The sequence below is a fragment of the Chiloscyllium plagiosum genome, unplaced genomic scaffold (assembly GCF_037043375.1).
Source record: "Chiloscyllium plagiosum isolate Xiang-an unplaced genomic scaffold, Cpla_swu_hap1 HiC_scaffold_10, whole genome shotgun sequence".
NCBI lineage: Eukaryota > Metazoa > Chordata > Chondrichthyes > Orectolobiformes > Hemiscylliidae > Chiloscyllium > Chiloscyllium plagiosum.
This window is the reverse complement of record NW_028270148.1, coordinates 40,836,375-40,857,600: the sequence shown is the minus strand read 5'-3', so window position 1 is coordinate 40,857,600 and position 21,226 is coordinate 40,836,375. Positions and strand designations below refer to the sequence as shown.

The 21,226-nt window shown below is 38.1% G+C and overlaps 1 protein-coding gene across 11 annotated transcripts in view; it reads left to right on the top strand.

Annotated features, from left to right (window-relative positions):
* Window positions 1-21,226, top strand: part of mta3 (metastasis associated 1 family, member 3) — a 300,725-nt gene that overhangs the window by 114,391 nt on the left and 165,108 nt on the right. For 10 of the 11 annotated variants that reach the window (XM_087991291.1, XM_087991288.1, XM_087991287.1 and 7 more), the window contains 2 exons: window positions 4,225-4,327; window positions 19,485-19,584. In XM_087991291.1, the coding sequence (XP_087847417.1) occupies window positions 4,225-4,327; window positions 19,485-19,584 (203 nt within the window). Of the gene's footprint in view, window positions 1-4,224; window positions 4,328-19,484; window positions 19,585-21,226 lie in introns of those variants that run through there. The other variant, XM_087991295.1, reaches the window with a different exon arrangement.

Genomic DNA, 21,226 nt, shown 5'->3' with positions numbered 1-21,226 from the left:
TTATATGTGCTTATTATTACTAGTTAGTTTAATATAACTTTAGTAATGAAGGAATAAAAATAATGGGGGCTAAAATGAGAGTTCAAATTAAATCATAAATAATCTAACAAATTTTGGAAGAATTAGAACCAGCATGGATGAAAAATAATTGGTGATAATGCAAATTTAATTTTTCCATATTCTTCCTTTTGTCACTGGATAATTTTGGACTGCTATCATTATTCAATGCCAAGTGAAGTATATACCTTTGTAAATGAAGTGGACTTATTCAGCCAGTGAACAGGACTGACACTTCTTTAACCGAGAATGCTTGATGGTATTGTGATGATACTGTGGCTTTAAGAGGTGTATATTGTCTGAGGCAGAGGTGTGAAGCAGTCATCTGAAAGTCAATAAAGTAAACAGCTCGTGAGACCTTGGAGTTTTTTAAAAATTTGGAACAATAGAAGCTGCCTGAATGGGTGGTGTCAAGCTCCCACAGAACCAGGATTTTTAGTTCCGGCTTTCTGTAGTTGCTGGGCGTGGAAGCTCTTGTTTCTCTCTGTTACAGCTAAACGCTGGGGTTCTCCTCCTGCTGCTAGAACTGCATTTGAGACAAATTATTTACTGAATTTTCCTTTGCCAAGGGTGTGTTTATAGGATGTTACTATAATGGATAAGTTAATTAGTAATTATGTATGTCATTTTGTTAAACATTTTGATAGAGTCGCAGTTAAGCCGATTCTTTTCTCTTTCTTGTCTGTAATTTAACTGTATTGTAAAACTCAAGTGTAATTTGTGTAAAGTCAAGGAGTTTGACCAATCGTGTTGCATCTGATATGCAACACCTTACACTTAGCCTCCACCTTTTTTTCTTACTTTAAAGGTATCATTTTAATATATTTTGAGGGGATTTGGTCTGCTGCATGACTGTAGGAGTGTGTGGAATGCTGTAGAACCAGTAGAAAGATAGATCTGGACTTCATTTTTTAAAAGAAATATTAGACTGTTTTAATTTAGTGTAAAATGTACCATGATCTGAATCTGACTCCCATTGAAGGAAGTTTTTCATGTTGCTTTCACATGGAGGCTACCTTTTGATACTCTGTTCTCAAACTAAAGTAGCCCCACCTGCCTGTGCTTAGTCCATATTCCTCCAAACCTTTCCTATTCATGGACTTATTTGAATGTATTTTAAATGTTGTAACAGTATCTGCATCCATCACTTTCTCTGACAGTTCATTCCACAAACGAACCATTCTCTGTGTTTTAAAAAAAAGTCCTTTTTAAATCTTTTTCTTACCACCTTAAAAATATGTCCCCTAAGTTTTGAATTTCCCCACCCTATGGAAAAGACCTTTGTCATTTACCTTAAATGTGCCTCTCAAGATTTTGTAAACCTCAATAAGGTCACCCTTCAACATCCTATGCTCCAGTGAAAAAAGTTACAGCCTTTTGTTTTAAAAAATTCTCAAGGTCAGGTTCGTAGGAGAGTAGTCTGACACAGAACAAACGACCAAGAGGCGAGTCTGCTAGAATATGAGCATTTTATTCCCCGCAGCGTCGCCACAACCAGGTCTCATACTTACAACGGGTCTGGCTTATACTCACTCTACATGTTACCGGAACTGGGAGCCGTCAGTTCTCGTAGAGCGGTTGCCAACAACCCACGCTCGGCGGTTAAACGTAACCCCGGAGCAGACTCCCGGGTCTGGCTTATACTCACTCTACATGTTACCGGAACTGGGAGCCGTCAGTTCTCGTAGAGTGGTTGCCAACAACCCACGCTCGGCGGTTAAACGTAACCCCGGAGCAGACTCACCGAACTGGAGACTTTTCCAGCTGATATACTCTTTTCCAGATATAAACATTCATGTGAACAGCAGAGCAAGGCTAAAAAACACATTCCATTCTGGTTACATACAGATAGGAAGATTCACACGGGAAGGTGTGTAATAAGATTCACACGGGACTAAGCAACACCTCCATTCCGGTTAGATTCACACATGTATTGGGACATAATTTTTAACCGTTTCACCACACCTTTTCAGCCTGCTTTTATGCCTCAAACCCACCATTCCTGGCAGCTTCTTGTAAATCTTTTCCGAACCCTCTCCAGTTTAATAATATCCTTCCAGGATATTATTAAACTCTCCAGGTTGACCAGAACTGCAAACAGTATTCCAGATGAGGCATCACCAACATCCTGTACAACCTCAACATGACATCCCAACTCTTATAGTCAAAGGTCTGAGCAATGAAGGCAAGCGTGCTAAATGTTGTCTTAACAACCCTCTCTACCTGTGATGCAAGTTCAAAAAATTATGGACCTGAACCCTTCAGTCTCTGTCTTCTACAACAGAGCCCTACAGTTAATTGTCTATGTCCTGTCCTTGTTTTTATTACCAAATTGCAATACCTCGCATTTATTCAAATTAAACTCCGTCTGCCACTTCTCAGCCCAGAAATCCCTTATGATCTATAAAACCTGTTTCAGATTATCCATCAATGTTTATATTTTTCATGCAGAAAAGAACTCTAGCTGGTCAAGTCTGTCTGCATAATAAAAACAATTCATTTGTAAGAGTGTGCGGATGAATAATGGACTTTTTGATCCTTGTTCTCCACTTACAATTTAAAACTATAGTTTTATTTATAAATTTCAAAATAGTTTCTTTTATTAGCTTATAAATGGTTTAGTTTCAAATTCCTAGTTAGTTGTGACACTTTGCACAACTCCTTGAGTTATTTCCTAAGTTCGTTTCAGAAGAGGAGTGATTTCCTTAGCCTTATACCTTGCAAGGTTTTTTTTGTCAGTGATCTCTCTCCCTTAACTGATTTACATGTACTTAAAACAGCTACTATTCTATTCTGTTGATTATTGTTGTCATTTATGGTTCTTCTTAGCCATTCCAATCCACTTTAGGTCTTCCTTCTGTACTTCCCATATCTTCTAATCTCTAAATTTATGAATTGCATCTTTTTCAAAAACAGTTTCCATTATTTCAACTGTTAACATTTCAATGAGGCCCAATTGTTAAACTCAGCAAAGAATTTTAAACTGCTCAAATTAATACCTGCTCTGATATATATCTATAAACTCTATATAATTAATTTCAAATCTAGAATTTTACTTAGTTTAACACTTTCCTTTTCTTAGTTATTTAGCAACTACACAGATCCTCCTTTCGTGGGTTGGTTAGCTCAGTTGGCTGGGCGCCTGGTTTGTGATGTAGAGTGATTCTCATGGCATAAGTTCAATTCCCATGCTGGCTGAACTTGCCATGAAGGTTTGTCCTTGTCATCCTCTCGCCTTACCTTAGGTGTGGTGACCTCAGGTTAAAGTAGCACCAGTCAGTTCTCAAATGAGAGCAGCTCTGTGGTCCTTTGGGTGTATCGTGGCATCGACCCTTATCAACCTACGGCTGTATGAAAATATAGATGCTACCAGAGATGGTGAGCATCTGTGACTTGGCTTGAAAGAAAGTAGCGAAGCTTGAGTTGGAATGATTATGACATTAAGACCTGAATGACTTAACAGGATCTAAAAACCAGTTTAATTCAACTGCAAAAGCTGAAGATAGAAAATACTTTAGATGGATCAATTTTCTGCCTTGATTTTGGACAATATTTTGTTTACTTCTTCCACAAGAATCTTATTGTAATTTCGTGCTAACAAAATATTCTTAGTAATTTAAATATAAACTCTGCCACATGTATCTGCTTCATTTCTTTGCCAAATGCACAACATATAACTTTAGTTATGATAAAGTTGTTAATTAATAACTGTATCAGACTAAAGTTAATATATGCCTGTGTTTATTTATTTATTGTTATTTTATGAACCAGTGATGTAGGCAGTGGATATTTAATATGGCAGATAGGGTGCCGGTCAAGCAGATTTCTTTGTTCTGGATGGTTCAAGGTTTCTTGAGTGTTGTTGGAGTGTCAATCATCTTGGCAAATGGAGAATAATCCATCAAACTTCAAATTTGTACCCTTTGGATAGTGGTTAGACTTGATCAAAAATTTAACTGGGCCAGTGCTCAGGATATTGATGCTGGATGGTAGGTGGTGATGGTAGGTTGAACATCTGAGTAAGATGGTTAGATTCTCACTTGTGGGAGATGGGAATTGCTTGTAAACTGTGTAATTATCCTTGAAGTACTACGTATTACTATTCATTACATAATGCTCCCTGAGTGAAGTAGCATGCGGTAATTGTATTATTTTTATCCTTGCTAGGTGAATCAGATGCCAGAGATCAATCGAAGATGGAGGTTAAGGTTTGGGATCCTGACAACCCTTTGAATGATCGACAGATAGATCAGTTCCTAGTAGTTGCACGGTGAGTTCAGGAATAAAGACAGCATACTTATATTCTTAACTGCAATTACGTAAATAAAGTATTTCAGTAGCATAACGGGTAAGTGGAAGTATCAATGGCAATTAGGTTTAAAAATAGATACATTTAAGTGTTATGTGTTGGAAGAAAGATTGTTGAACCTATTTGTGTATTATGATCCTAGTAGATACCAAGAAACTTTTAGAAAAAAAATTGAACTTCCAACAAATAGCTGAAAGGATCACATGGCAAAGTTTTAAGTTTTAATTTTTTTTTGTGTAACACACAAGCTAATAACTTCATTGCATGCTATTTCAGTAGGTAGCTTTCACAAAAGATTTCCTATTTAAAATTTGGCCCAACCATCTTCAGCTGCTTCATTGATGACATTACCCTCATCATAAGGTCATAAGTGGGATGTTTGCTGATCATTGCACAATGTTCTGCACCACTTGTGATTCTTCAGATAGTGACACAGTCCATGTCCAAATGCAGTAAGACCTGGACAATATCCTGGCTTGGGCTGAAAAGTGGTAAATAACTTTTGCACCACACAATCCTAGGTAATTATCAACCCCAGCACGAAGGTACCTAACCATTGTCCCTTTGCATTCAGTGGCATTACAGAATTCCCCCACTAATAACATTTATGTGTTACCATTGACCAAAAATGCAGTGCACTAGCCATATAAGTACAGTGGCGATAGGTCAGGTCAGAGGTTAGGAATTTTGCAGCAAATGACTCTCCTTCTGACTCATCAAAATCTGTCCATAGTCTACAAGGCGTACTTCAGGAGTATGATGGAATACTTCCCACTTGGCTGGATTAGTGCAGCTTCAACAACACTGGAGGTTTGCCACCATCTAGGACAAATCAGCCTGATTGATTGAAACCAAATCACAAAGATATACTCCTTCCAACAACTTTGTTCAATAGCAACAGTGTGTACTATCTACAAGATGCACTTCAGAAATTTACCAAGGCTGTTTAGACACCACCTTCCAAACCCATGACCACTTCCACCTAGAGATACAAGAGCAGCAGCAGAGAACACCACCATCTGCAAGTTCCTTTCCAAGCCATTCACCATCCTGACTTGATAAAATATTTCTATTCCTTCACTGTCATTTGGTCAAATTCTTGGAACTTCCTGCTTATGTCATTGTGGGTCTACCTAGAACAAATGGACTACCATCATTCAAAAAGGCAGCCAACCATCCATTAGTATTTCCCATTGCTAATCCATCTGCACATCCCTGGACACCATGGGCAATTTAGAATGGGTCAGTGTACCTAACCTTCACACCTTTGTGGGAGGAAACCAAAGCACCTGGAGTAAAGACACACAGACATGGGAAGAATGTGTAAACTCCATACAGACAGTCGCCCAATTATCTGTACTATTTATCTCAAAAGCTTCCTATGGTAGGGAGTTTCAATTTGTCACTACTTTCGCAGTCACTGCTTCTGATTACCCTATATAATTTTGTGCTGATGATTTTTGAGTGATTTGTAATCAGCTAGCTATCTATATTGCTACTTGTCCCCTGACTCTGAATGCACTAATTTTATTTTTTAGGTTTATCCAAGGACCATCTATTAACTGCTGCTTTCTAAATATCTGTCAAACAATTATTTTACGCTGCCATTTTTACATAGTTAAAAATTTGTCCAGCCCAGTATTTTGGGGATCATATGCATGCCACATTTGAGAGGTTTTTGTCCTCTGGAGTATTTTATGCATGAGCTGTTGCCATCTATACTATTTATACAGGGATCTCCAGTATAACAAATATCAAGTGTTAGTTGCTGTCTTGCTAGTACTGACCCAAACGTAAGCCTGCAAAAGAGGTTTGGAATATAAAAAGGTGAGATGGGGGAAAGTAGCAGTCATAAAATATCTGTGGTGAGAGCAACACAGGAGGTTGTTTTAACTTTTGGGAAATATAATGCACTAGCCTTCATACACATTTTTCATAAGATCCAAGAGTGACAGACAGATGTTTGGAGTTAGGTATTTCGTTTTTAGTTCTATTGCATTTTATTTCCGAAAGATATGAGTGTATTTGCTTGCTTGGGTTTTTACTTATTCTGAACCCTTCGCGAAGGGTTCACAGTTTGAAGTCTAACTTGTTCTAGTTTTTCAATGACAGTAATAACCAGATTATACAACACATATAAAAATAATCTTGTACATCATTTGTAGTAACAAGAACAACGCTTGGACACATCATAAATAGTCATGTTAAATATTTTCCTTAACAAAACAGTTTGATTCTGCAGTAATTTATGTACTTTCATCCAGTATTATTGTCTTGATTACAATGCTATCCAGATGGCATAATACTTATATTTATTAAAATTTTCCATTCTGCATAGTTCCTGCCAACCTTTACTCATTATAAATTTCTATGGCCTCATTTATAATAGATGCTTATGCAAGTTATATATGTGAACACATAGTTGTAATGGAAATACAGTAAGAAGTTCAAAATGCATAACTATCAAATAGGAACTGAGATTACTTTTTTTTTATCCAATATTTTGGATCAAACAAGGGCTTGCTTTTAAATTGTTGAAATGTGCTAAAGGTTCAAAATCAACACATTTCTCGTATTAACTGGAGTTGGATTTTTTAGAAGGAAATATGCTTTTGCAACAGATGTCAGAAGCCTGAAAAGAATTTGTAGAGAAACATTCTTTCCCTGCAGGCATCGTGATATAAATGGGACATTCAGTGTTAACACACAGTGTGAAGGCTTCAATGGTAGCAGGAGTGCAAACCTGAGCAAATACAAGCCAAAGATTTCACTATGGAATGAGAATCATAACATAAAGATGTGAGGATAGTGTGAGATATTGTTATAAGTATCTTTACCAACTCACTCACCAGCTCGCTATACTCAATCAATACCACATTTCCATTCATTCATTTCATAACCCTTTACTAAACTATTGTTTAATATAATGCGTTTTCATTCATTCATTCATAATTTGGAGGAGCCGGTGTTGGACTGGAGTGGACAAAGTTAAAGATCAGAGTTTAGATCAGAATGGTGCTGGAAAAGCACAACCGGTCAGGCAGCATCCGATGAGCAGGAAAATTGATGTTTCGGGTAAAAGCCCTTCATCCTGATTGTTCCTGCTCCTCGGATGCTTCCTGACCTGCTGTGCTTTTCCAGCACCACTCTGGTTTCCAGCATCTGCAGTCCTCACTTTTGCCAAGTTAACACTAGGGTTATAGTCCATCAGGTTTATTTGGAAGCACTAGCTTTTGAAGCAGCAGAGCTCTGAAAGCTAGTTGGACTATAGGCTGGTGTTGTGTGATTCATTCACAAAATTGTATTCTGTAGTATATTTCACTGTTGCAAGATAAGCTAAATTAAAACTTTACTTCCAAACCCATTACTGCTTCTTCACACCTTGAAGCATTATCAGACCTATTTACATCAAAGTATCAAAGACGACTAACCTATTCAAAAACAACTCCCACCACCACCACCGTGTCTCCTCAACCCACCCGAAACTATGGAAAGATTGTAATATTAATCAGCCCTTACCAACTGTCTCTCAGGACCTGACTAGATTACAGAACATCAGTTTACCCAACTAGTTAGGTACTCATTAAATACATTAAACAGGGCCGCTATCCCCTTTACTGTCAAAACAATGCTTCCGTGAAACCATGTTAATGAATGAAACTCACACAGGCAAATAATAAACAAATCTCATGACCCAGCTGTGGTAATCAATTTCATATCCTTTATTCTTTTATAAAGTAGGTGTATAATTTCTAACTTATTTAGAGCATATAGGCCTAGTACTTTTGCTAACATTTACAAACTTAAAAGATAAAAGGACTAACACTCATAATGATGCAAGCAGACCGTCAGACACTTAGTCTTATCAGGAGTAGCAGCCAGCACTTAGCAAATGTTCAAACAATCTACTACTTACAAATCTTTGTATACAATAGATAAAACAATGTAACACCATTTTAATATATGGAAGAATGGTATACACAGAAGCTACTGTAAGAACTGTGTTTTGGGGTTCCATCGCAGCCTCGAACTGTGCGACCGTGGTTGCTATTTTCGCCACTGACCAATTTTGGTCATTATTTGAACACAATCCCACAGTAGTTATATTGCTGGCAGTTATAATAATGTAGCAGTTGGGAAACCTCATCAGGAGAGCGAATCTGAGGAATGCCTGGGCATGATCAACCTTGTTTTTAATGCGATTTGAAATCCGTTGCCTAAAGAAGGTAATGAGGTTTTCAAAATTACATATGACACAGAAGCTTCATAAGGAAAAGATAGTAATACTAATCAGGTTGGAGTAATTATACTACTTTAAAGAAGTTTCAATCCAGCATTGAATATTTTACTTGCACACATTCAGTTGCACTGTGTTGAATGATGGATGCAAGTCTGTACTGTGTGGAGTGGATTGGTTAAAATGTTATCTAGATTCCAAATAATAAGGACTGACCTTTATGTTTTAAAATTACAACATATTGAAATTATGAAATAGTGTGGTGATTAACTTAGCTGGAGTAAACCACTTCATCACCATGGACTTAATGTCAAATGAAATACCATTATTGTCAAGTGGTCCATCATTTCAAAAATACACAGATGAAATTGGCATGGAAATAACAAGACTGATCTTTTGGGAAACCAGTAGATTTATGGTTTACACAATCTGGGCATAATTGTTTTCCATTAACAAGATCTAAATTCTGTAATCAAAATATTAAAGAAGTGTTATTATTGGCTTCAGAGATAGGGGTTTAAAGGGAAGAAGGACAAAAAACTACATTGGTAGTTTGCCCATCCATCTTCTCACAGGTTAATGATCCTACAAAAAGATGCAGGAGTAAGAAAAGATCAGTGATAAATGCAATACATGTCAAAACAAAATACAGGAGATTATCATCAATGTCCATTGTGAATCTCACATTAACAAGAGACTGTAATAAACTTGGGGCAGTGGACTTGAATCTATGCGGGGAAAGAAACTTTCATCTTTCACTTTGTAAACATGGCACTGGATTCAGTCAGCCTGTAATAATATATAGTAAACAGAAAAGAGTAATACCGAATAAGATAGTGGAGCAATGGATAGGGACCAGACTGAGAGCACTAGTTAAATTTCTAGCAGACAATGGGAGGATTTTCTGAATGAAAAATTTATGGAGATATGGTGGGAAATAATAATAAATGTTGTCCATTTGCCTAGGAAGCCAAGAAAAAGTGTAATTAAAAATATCTTGGGTGCTGACACACTGGCACCAGGAGGAGCAGTAAATATTGATGTTTAGCTGTCAGACATACTGAAGGAAACCTCATTCAAGAACAATCAAATAAATTTGTCCATAGAATGTAAAGTGAATGATTGTTCTCTTTGGGACAATTTTTATTTGACAAAAGGTGTCACAGATAAAGGTTTGAGAATTAACCTTACTAGTATGAAATAAAGTTGGGAAAAAAGTTCTGAAACATAATATTGGATGGCACAAATGATGGATTCTCAGACTGTTTTACAAAGGTAAATATTTGCCCTAAAAACTTATCGGATATCTTCAAACTGGGAGGGGACCTGTCAATTGGGAGGCATGGACAGGATGGATAAGAAGCAATTGTTTCCATTCATTGAAGTGTCCATAATGAGGAGGCATAGTTTTAAGGTGAAAGGTTTGGAAGGGATTTGGGGAAAATCTTTTTCATCCAGATGGTGGTGGGAATCTAGAATGCACTGCCTGGGAAGGCAGGAGAGTAGGATAATCTGACAACCTTTAAAAAGTATGTGACTGAGCACTCAAAGTGTCATAGCATTCAAACATAGAAAGGCAGTGGGCATAGTGCTGGAAAGTAGGATTAGTGTAGATAGGTCAGCACAGACTTGAAGTGTCTCTTCTGTGCTATGTGATTCTATGAACATTTTGTGTTAAAATGAAATATTTTTGTTAAATAAGTCCAGATAATACATTATTCCATTAAATGTTTACAATTATTTTCTACATGTGAAAATTAAATTTAAAAGAACAGAAATTTTGGGAACCAGTCCAGTCACATTGCTGCTGTCTCCCTAAAGATTATAAGAATGAAGTGAAGAAAAGACAGGTATTATCTCCAGTATTTGAACAAGAAGGCAGTCTAGATGGTGGAAGGATGGAGCTTTTGTGAGGGGAGGTGAAGATGGGGTGAATTGTGATATTGTCGTAGAAAGAAGTTACATATATTTTGAATGTGGAGGCTGCTGGGATGAGACGTGCGGATATAAGGTCCTGTAGCTTGTGACTGGGAAAGAGAGTTAAGTGCAGGAGTCCCTCAAGTGGGATACATATGATTGAGGGCCCTGTCAACCACAAATTAAGTTTTGTTTTATGTTGCTTAATATTGTTTCACCTTGGGGAAAATATAGATTTTTAGGCTTTAAGGTTAAAGGTTAAATTATACTTTAAGTACACTAGAAGTAGAAGGCAGATTTCAGCTTTGTCTGCAGTGAATCTTATGCAGATTCTTGTCCATAGATTTGTGTAAACAGGAGATACTGTTAATGAAACAACGTAACAATGGCTTGGAAAGAGACTGTGAGGGACAAATACCAACAAGGAGTAAGCCACATTCAGGACAAGATTGATTGTTTATGCCCTTGCTGGGTGAAGGAGACCTTAACATGTTAACCTATAACTCCGGGACATCTGCTTTATTTGTTGAGTATGAAAAGAGATTCAAATAAGGTAATGCTAATAATGTAAAATATTCAACTTCTTTCTGTACTTTAGAGTTTTACTTCAGTTAATAACTGAAGTGAATGTCTACTTGTGTTGCTCGAATAAAATGGTCATAAAAATCTGTGCTTAGTGTCCAGTGGTTGATTACTAAAAAAAATCAAGACAGCAACTTAACACTGAATTATTATTAACTGCCCAGAAATTTTGAGGACCAGGATCTCGGATCTGAGGTGAAGATTATGGGTTACTGGACAGTCATGATCCCCACACTCTAATATGCTTCGAAGACCCAGATAATCTGCAGTAGGACCATAAAGTCTTGCAGAGGTACGACTACTAGTGACTTCACAAGATTCTCTAAATGCAGTGGTAAGAACTACAGGCCAACAACAGCACCTCTCCCAAGCCAGTGTGTCCAGAATCAAGGTGCTAATCATACAAAACCAGCTCTGCTGGGTAGGACATGTTCATATGCCTAATATTAGATTCCTGAAACAACTGCTCTTCTTGAGACTCAGTTGTGTCAGAAGACTCAATGGAAATGAGTTTGGATTAACTTGAAAACATCCCTGGAAAAAGCTGAATATGCTAGCCAACTCATGGGAGTCCTTGGGCTGTGACCGACTAAAAATGGAGACAATTAATTCAGGAAAGAAGCAAACACATTGAGATACTTCAACAGGAACATGTAGAGGTGAAATCAAGGCACAGAAAAGAGTGTGCATATCTCCAAACAAATAATTTACCCCACTCTGGAGGCACCACTTGCCCCACTTGTAGCAAAGTGAGCAGATTTTGCTTTGACTTAACAGGCATCTCAAAATCTGTCAAATTGGAGTTAAAGCAAGTCATCCTTCATTCTGAAGGACTGTCTGAGAAGATCCTGGACTTTGTTTACGCTAAGTTTCCTGGGCCTAGCTGGGCACTGTAAGGAGGTCCTAGGTGACCTCATTGTGCATTGGAGAAGAAAAGTCAGATGGAGCATTAGCTCTGGAATTGCTGTCAGGTGATATGTAGTGGGAAATGCATGTGGTATTGGTCTGTTTTAGTGGATATATATGTTTGTGTATGAGTATTGACTGAAGACATGATAGTACTTTCCTATGCTTTTCAGAGTTTCACTTCAGTTAATAACTGGAGCAAATTTTTGCTTGTGTCATTTGAATAAAATGATCAAAAATGTGCCTAAAATTGGATAAGAAGGTATGAAAAGGAAATTGGATAAAGATGTTTAAGGAAATTACTTATAGTGCTATGGAAAGGACTACAAAGCGCAAGTAATGTAATAATTCTACCACAGAGTCAGCACAGGCCATCCTACAATGGTGACAGGAGCAATTCTTCTTTAACATATGCTGTGATAAGAAAGAATTTAAAACAAAAATTATGAAGCATTTTCATATAGTCCTTCTGTTAAAAACAAAATGCTGACTTGTTAGGGATTGAATAAGGCACTAACGTTTAAAGACAAATGTCAATCTACATTGAGTTTGGAACAAAAATGAACTAATGTTTTTATTATAAAGATTGACTCTTAAGTTATACAACAGTGAGGTTGGCATTATACATGTTGAGAGTTTAGTTATGGTAAATGCATTACAATTCCCACGATTATCTTTTTCAAAAGAGAGAGAGAAACAGACACTTAAAAACAAACATAAATTAAAGCAACACAGCTGCTATAGAAATTGTTGTGGAGGAGCAATTAACTAAATTTTAAAAGGGAGTCTGTCACAAATGTTAACTTGATGCTTGGACTATTAACATAAAAAGTAATATTTATTTTACTTGTTAATTTTTACCAACTAGGACATTATACTGGTTTAATTATGTATTGCTGCATCTGTAAGTACTGTGAGAAAGGCTTATCCCCACCCCAGGCTTTTCAGAATAGTTTTTATATTTCTTTCAGATTTATAGAAATATCTTTTTAGTAAACTCTGATTCTGTTCCTGTGCCAATTGTAAGTGAATGATACTTGTCAATCAAATCATTTTTTGTTTAATTTTTCCTCATATTTCTTTGCAAAATGAAAAGGTTGCCATTGATTTCTGAAACGTATTCTTTGAAAACCCAGTTTGTAGTGTGGATGCACCAAGTGCTGAAGGTGGCAAGAGCAACATTAATGTGTACTTGACTTGTGGCAAAAAATATCTTCTCAAAATGGTACAAGCATCTGACAGGACAGTTGGTAATTAGAAGTAATTGATTTTAGACATGTAGCAAAAGATCCCGAGAGTAGATGCTAACTTCTTTTATACACCATGAGCTGTTTTGATCTGGGATGTACTTTCTCAAAGACCAATGAAGGACATGTAGTAGTAACTTTTGAAAGAGAATTGTGGATGATTTTGGATGCCCTTTAATTGTAAGACCTGAGTCAATTAAATTATAGACTAAGAATGAGCGAGCCCTAAATTTTAATGGTTCTGATTAGTTAAAAAAATCCATGCAGATATGTTTTCACATGTTTTACGTAGTTTAAGTTTATCTTGACATCCACCGGTCCAAGATTATGGCGAAGTAGGGCTCCTCTTCCAGAGGTCTTATGCTCCAACTGCTTTTCGTTTTCTTTTTTGTTCCACCTCCCCCTCCCCTTTTTTTTCACTTACTTACTTTGTGCTGAGCTTGGACAGCATCGACAACAGTGAGAGCCCAACACGCAGACTTCGAGCAGACCAAGGGCACAGACCTCAAGTGGTGTCGTGCAAGCCTTGGGCAGGTCTGCGTGGAGCTCGAGCAGGCCCACTGTGGGGGAGACTGAACCCTTACTTTTCTGGAGAAAGCACTGTACTGGGAATTAGCGGCTGCAACATAAGCAGAGGTGACGTCAGCGAGTAGACATGTGGCAAAAGATGGCGCCTGAGGATTGGTGACTTCATTATCAGTTGGGTCTGGTGCTGGCAGTGGTAGAAGAGCATTATGGCAGCATCAATGAGTGGGCCCAGCGGCCAGAGATGCGAGTCTGATGTTGGCTGGTCCAGCACAGGCAGCAACAAGGCAGTGGTGGTGGAATATCAGCCCAGCAGCCAAGATGGCACCTGAGAATTGGCGACTTTGATGTTGGTTTGGTCCAGTGTAGACAGTGATGGAGGGATGGTGACGCAGGGTGACGGTGATGAGCTGGCTCAGGACTGATGGACTCTCTTTGAGCTATATCTTTGTATGTTTTCCTTTTTCATAAACTATTCAAAATGGCACCATTTTGTGGTGACAAATGAAAAGATTTTTGCTGTAATTTGTTTTATCTTACTATAAACTACACGTGACAACACAAAAAAGAAAAATAATACTGAGCAAACATGATTCACTTTGGAATGCTAGTTCACTGGGGAGAGATCTCTTCTCTTATTGACTGATGTTTACATGTTTTCTTTAAAAGTAATGGTCATTTTAGTATCATCACTTCATGTTGTCTCCTGATTCATTCTTTGAGGTGCATGTCACATAAGACCTTCACTTTTGTAACAGCTGTCTCTTTTAGTTTACCATCTTCATAGATCTTTACCAAGATGAGGCCATAAATATGTCTGCCTGGTATATATTGTAACATTTCCCACTGATTAACTATAAACCTGGATGTCCCAATTGATGCATCTAAAATGGTTAAAACAACTGCAAGACTACAAGAGTCTATATATACATACACATATATCCACAGGTCTGTTACAGTCTTTAAGTAGCAAAACTAAATCAGACACCAGCGCTGAATGGAAAGTGTTATCTCAAAGCATTGCCATGTGTTAGCTTAAGTTTGCGCTAACCAGATTCATAAAAACAGGCAAAATCCTTAAATTTCCTTTTTACCATGACCATATGGCTTTCTTCTTGCAGAAATTGTTTTGCTACTAATCCCAATTAAACGAACTATAATTTAGTTTGAAACCTGCTTGACAAGTTAGAATTATTAATCATTGAAAAATAACTCAGTTCTACAATTGGATAATTATTTAAATAAAAGAATTCAGGCCTATGATAAAGAAGGGTGCAGGAGATTAATTGAATGGAGCTTTCAAAGAACTGGAAGAGAGATGACAGAATGACTGGCTTCTTTCTACTGTGGAATGTTTTATATTGCCCAATCAATCGTAGAAATTTTACTTTTGAGCTGTAATTATTTTACAGCTGAGAGGTTTTTTAATGTTTGTGAGAAGATTTGTAGCTCGGGTGCTCGTTGTTGTGGTTCTGTTCGCTGAGCTGGGAATTTGTGTTGCAGACGTTTCGTCCCCTGTCTAGGTGACATCCTCAGTGCTTGGGAGCCTCCTGTGAAGCGCTTCTGTGATGTTTCCTCCGGCATTTATAGTGGTTTGTCTCTGCTGTTTCCAATTGTCAGTTCCAGGTGTCCGCTGCAGTGGCCGGTAAAAGCTAAAGCTTAGTTTAGCCATTTGGAGGAGCATTATTGTAATCCCAAAAATATTTAATAAGTAGTTTACTCTTAACCCTGGGCAGTAGAAGACATTCTGTTAGCTTGCGCTGATGTTATTTCATGAACATTTCAGATCACGAAGGAGTTCTAATTGTTAAATCTCATGGGGCAACATAGGCACACTTCTAAAATGCTCCAAACACTTAATGTAAGTGACCAATTCATCTGTACTTAAGGAAGTGAAATTTTGAGTTTTGGCTTAAGAGAAACTCATACATGTATTTTCTATTGCAGCATTTGTATTATTTCTTTAAACAAGGGTCAGCATTAATTATGGTTATCACACTTGCTATTCTTCATTCCACAAAAAAAACACACTTTAAAAATTTCGGTCTCGGGTACTGTGAAGCCAAGACGTTTTACTAATTTCAATTGCATAGTTAATAGTGCAGTAATATTTCTGTAACAGACTTAAAAATGTACTTTTTAAACAAAAAGATAATTTTGTGAATGACAAATTTAAGCACTATGATCCTATATGTAACTTTATTGTGTTTGAAGTGTTCCATAAAAGATTTTGCAATTAACTTTTATGAATAAAGATCTAGTCTCATTGAAATATAAATTACGTAAACACCTTGTGTTATCATTTTTCAACTGTATTTCTTCCTCCTGCAGTTGATGTCTCTTTGGAATATGGTTTCACAGGCATAATAAGCCTGTAGTATTTGTCCAAGTGGCCATTTTTCACATGTGAGCTTTGGAGGAAAATAGCCTAAGTTTCTATGAAAGGTTAAGCTACAAGGGCCAACTAGCTTCACCACTTTGTGCACAAACGTTTGAAGGAGAGTGTTGGAAGGATTTCTGACTGTGGAGAAAGAAGCTTTCAAAGCCAAGATTGATACTGTTGTATTATTGCACAGATTTTAGGAAGGTGCTATACCTTTAAGACAGTTAGATGACATTGCAATATTGTTTAAGAAGGGCGGTAAAGACAAGCCGGGGAACTATAGACCGGTGAGCCTGACCCCGGTGGTGGGCAAGTTGTTGGAGGGAATCCTGAGGGACAGGATGTACCTGTATTTGGAAAGGCAAGGACTGATTAGGGATAGTCAACTTGGGTTTGTGCGTGGGAAATCATGTCTCACAAACTTGATTGAGTTTTTTGAAGAAGTAACAAAGAAGATTGATGAGGGCAGAGCAGTAGATGTGATCTATATGGACTTCAGTAAGGCATTCGACAAGGTTCCCCATGGGAGACTGATTAGCAAGGTGGGATCTCATGGAATACAGGGGCATGTAGTCATTTGGATACAGAACTGGCTGAAAGGTAGAACACAGAGGGTGGTGGTGGAGGGTTGTTTTTCAGACTGGAGGCCTGTGACCAGTGGAGTGCCACAAGGATCGGTGCTGGGCCCTCTACTTTTTGTCATTTACATAAATGATTTGGATGCAAGCACAAGAGGTACAGTTAGTTAATTTGCATATGACACCAAAATTGGAGGTGTAGTGGACAGCAAAGAGGGTTACCTCAGATTACAACAGGGTCTGGACCAGATGGGCCAATGGGCTGAGAAGTGACAGATAGAGTTTAATTCAGATAAATGCGAGGTGCTGCATTTTGGGAAAGCAAATCTTAGCAGGATTTATACACTTAATGGTAAGGTCCTAGGGAGTGTTGCTGAACAAAGAGACCTTGGAGTGCAGGTTCATAGCTCCTTGAAAGTGGAGTTGCAGGTAGATAGGATAGTGAAGAAGGCGTTTCGTATGCTTTCCTTTATTGGTCAGAGTATTGAGTACAGGAGTTGGGAGGTCATGTTGCGGCTGTACAGGACATTGGTTAGGCCACTGTTGGAATATTGCAAGCATTTCTGGTCTCCTTCCTATCGGAAAGATGTTGTGAAACTTGAAAGGGTTCAGAAAAGATTTACAAGGATGTTGCCAAGGTTGGAGGATTTGAGCTACAGGGAGAGGCTGAACAGGCTGGGGCTGTTTTCCCTGGAGTGTCGGAGGCTGAGGGGTGACCTTATAGAGGTTTACAAAATTATGTGGGACATGGATAGGATAAATAGACAAAGTCTTTTCCCTGGGGTGGGGAAGTCCAGAACTAGAGGGCATAGGTTTAGGGTGAGAGGGGAAAGATATAAAAGAGACCTATGGGGCAACTTTTCCACGCAAAGGATGGTACGTGTATGGAATGAGCTGCCAGAGGATGTGGTGGAGGCTGGTACAATTGCAACATTTAAGAGGCATTTGGATGGGTATATGAATAGGAAGGGTTTGGAGGGATATGGGCTGGGCGCTGGCAGGTGGGACTAGATTGGGTTGGGATATCTGGTCGGCATGAACGGGTTGGACTGAAGGGTCTGTTTCTATGCTGTACATCTCTATGACTCTATGTGGCATTCTGGTATAAGCTCTCTTACTTATTCTCTATACAGCGCTTGTGAGTTGTTTAACAAGCAGCCAGTATGCTATTCAGTCTGTTAATCAATCACTCATCTATTTATGTACTTTATTATCTAAGCATATAACCCAGACTATGTAAATCTGAGACATCATATGAGTGTATGTAATTAATAAAGTTCTAGTTATGAGTCAGTTTGAAATCTGTGATATATGCCAGATGTGCTAACGTGTACAAAAACAAAAGCACATCAGATATTATGCTTACTATTACCTGCACGTACACATTTTGGCAGGTATCACCAGGAGTATGAATTTTAATGAAACCTACAGGTATTGACATTAATTGTGATACTCCAAGTTCAACCTCCAGTTAAACCCAATAGCTGTAGTTAAGAACTTATGTTCTGAATTATTACATCATACTGGGTGGTGTTTTGACATTTTAATAGTTTTGATCAGCTCCTTTTAAATCAACCCAACATCGCTGACAATTTTAAAACTTGGAGTGGTCATCAAAATTGTTGAAAATGCTACACGTATAGGTTACATAGTTTAAGAACTGGGAGTGTGTTCCTGGAAAAGCAAAGCACGTCAGGCAGCATCCGAGGAGCAGGCGAATCGACGTTTCAGGCCAGAGCCCTTCATCAGGCTCTGCTGTGCTTTTCCAGCAACACATTTTTGACTCTGATCTCCAGCTTCTGCAGACCTCACTTTCTCAATTGTTTCAATACCTCCTATCTGGTGTGCTTAATGGACGTGGGAAATGATCTTCTGGCATAGCAAAGTTTTTGAACTGTTTATACAGTATGCAATTTTTTGATTGGTTCAAATCATCTCACTTCCCAATTAGCACTTTGTTCTATAAAATTATTTGCATAGTTATTAAAATATAGACAATTGACAACCGTCAACACCAAATAATCAAATTGGTGACAGTATTTTGTTCAGTTCTTCACTGTTCATTTGTTCATTCTCTATGCAAAATAATGTTCCACAAAAACAAATTTATAATATAAAGACAGCATATCTTAACAGTTGAGAGGAAATTCACCTCAAATTAGTGGCTTCACTGGTGCATAAACACAGACATTGACTGGTTGGTAGAATAGCTGCTTCTGTGCCATATGTCCTGCATCGTCAAATACTTACAAAGTGACCCTCTTGTCCTTCAGCAGTGTGATAAAAAATGCATTTATTTCACCTGTGCATTATGTTTACAGAAAATACTTCAGTTGAACTTTGATGTGAAGTTATTGCAATAGTTTCCAAACTCCAATCCCAAGTATTTTTATTTTAACTTTCAAATTGAAATGTAAAAATAGCTAAATTTATACTTTGGCTTCTGCAGAAACATTTTCTATCTCTGCCCCAGCTCCAAACTAAATAACCAGGAACATGAATGCTACCTATGTGGCCTTGAAATTGTTTGGCGTGGAATAAGTTGCATGTGTTTGTGCAGCAAATCCACTCAAAAAAGCAAAGTAAAATATCAGTATGAAAAGCACAATACTGTAGACTCTAGAAATCAAAAGGAAAAGCATATCTCATATTTGATTGTCTACCAACAAGAGTTTGCATAAGCCCTCCAGGGTAATCAAACCGAAAACTCTTTGATCATTCCCTTATCTCTTTTCTCTGTCAGTGCTGTGGGTACATTTGCTCGAGCTCTGGATTGTAGCAGTTCTGTCAGACAACCGAGTTTACACATGAGTGCTGCAGCTGCTTCAAGGGACATTACTCTGGTAAGTTCAATGCAGTTTTCCTAGAGACTGGCAAAGGATTCTCAGATAACCGTACATTGAAAATAACAGTTCAAATTATTTATTAATCCAGTGTAAGTGTCAACATCATCACTTCCCATTCCATGTATGTACATACCTTTGACATACAGCATTATGCATTTCATTGTTGGAAACAACTTGGAATGCCTCAGTAATGCTGTCACCATTTCAAGTATTGAAATAATTAAATGAGTTCACAAGTATTTATCTTTAGCTGACATTCAAAAAATAAATCCAGACCAAGGCGTTGTAAATTTATGTTCAGAATGAAGTTAATTGGCGTAAAGTGGAGAAATAGTTTTCACAAGAAGTAGGTATGGGACTATCTTACTCAAATTTATGTGAATGCTAGGACCTGTTCAAATTTTCAAAATGGAATTGAGATATGAAGCAACCAGAATAGGCTTTGGCAGGGTGGGTGTTTGAATAACCTACTCTTGTTATGTTCATTCAGTTACCATATTTAAATTGTGTTACTCAGTCAGTACCTGCTAGTTGAGATTGTAGAGGTGATGATTCAGAGGTTCATTGTAGTTTGTCACTGCTTTTAGGTATTGTGTTTTTTCCCCCTGATCTGTGTAAACATTAGTTAATAGTTCACTGGGCGACATGGTGGCTCAGTGGTTAGCACTGCAGCCTCAGAGCGCCTCGGACCCGGGTTCAATTCCAGCCTTGGACGACTGTCTGTATTGAGTTTGCACATTCTCTCCATGTCTGGGAGGGTTTCCTCCGGGTGCTCCAGTTTCCTCTCTCAATCCAAAAGATGTGCAGGTTAGGTGAATTGGCCATGCTCAATATTGCTATTGCTATAGTGTTAGGTGCATTAGTCAGGAGTAAATATAGGATAGGGGATTGGGTCTGGGTGGGTTACTCTTCGGAGGGTTGGTGTGGACTTGTTAGGCCGAAAGGCCTGTTTCCATACTGTAGAGAATCTAATCTAGCTTGCATACTAGTCAGTCATAAAACAGAATAGCACGAGAACAGGCCGTTTGGTTCTTCATATCTGTGCCGACCATAATCCTGTCTAAACTAATACTTGAACATGAGACGTATCCCTCTATTCTCTGCTGGTTCTCATCTACACCTTTGATGCAACTCTGCTGGTTAAAGGGTTGGATGCTAACTTTGGCTCATGTTTGACGGAGATAGGCGTCATATTTGCACTCAGTTGGGCTTGGTAGGAGAAACATCGATAATTCTTCCATCAGCTGATATGTTGCCTTTGTTATAGAAGGTACATTTGTTATTTCAGTGAACCTTGTGATTATTTAAACCTCAGGAAGTATTAATCTGCAAAGGTTAAGAGATGCTGGTTTAATGTATTGTCATCTCTTTGATCTAGTTGTTAAATGCCTAGGGAATTTAGCACTGTGGGAGTGGGATGGAGACAGAGGTAGCCAGTTGCTGTAGTTCTTTGTTCTTTCTGTGGACACATGCTCACATTCAGTTCATCCTTCTACCAGGCATAATGAAGATTGCTGGTTCTTCTAATGCAAAGACATTGGTCTGTTCTTTTAGAGTCATACAGCTTGCAAACAGGCCCTTCAACTCAAACTAATCCATGCTGACCATGGTGCCCACAGCTACTTCCAATTGCCTGCAT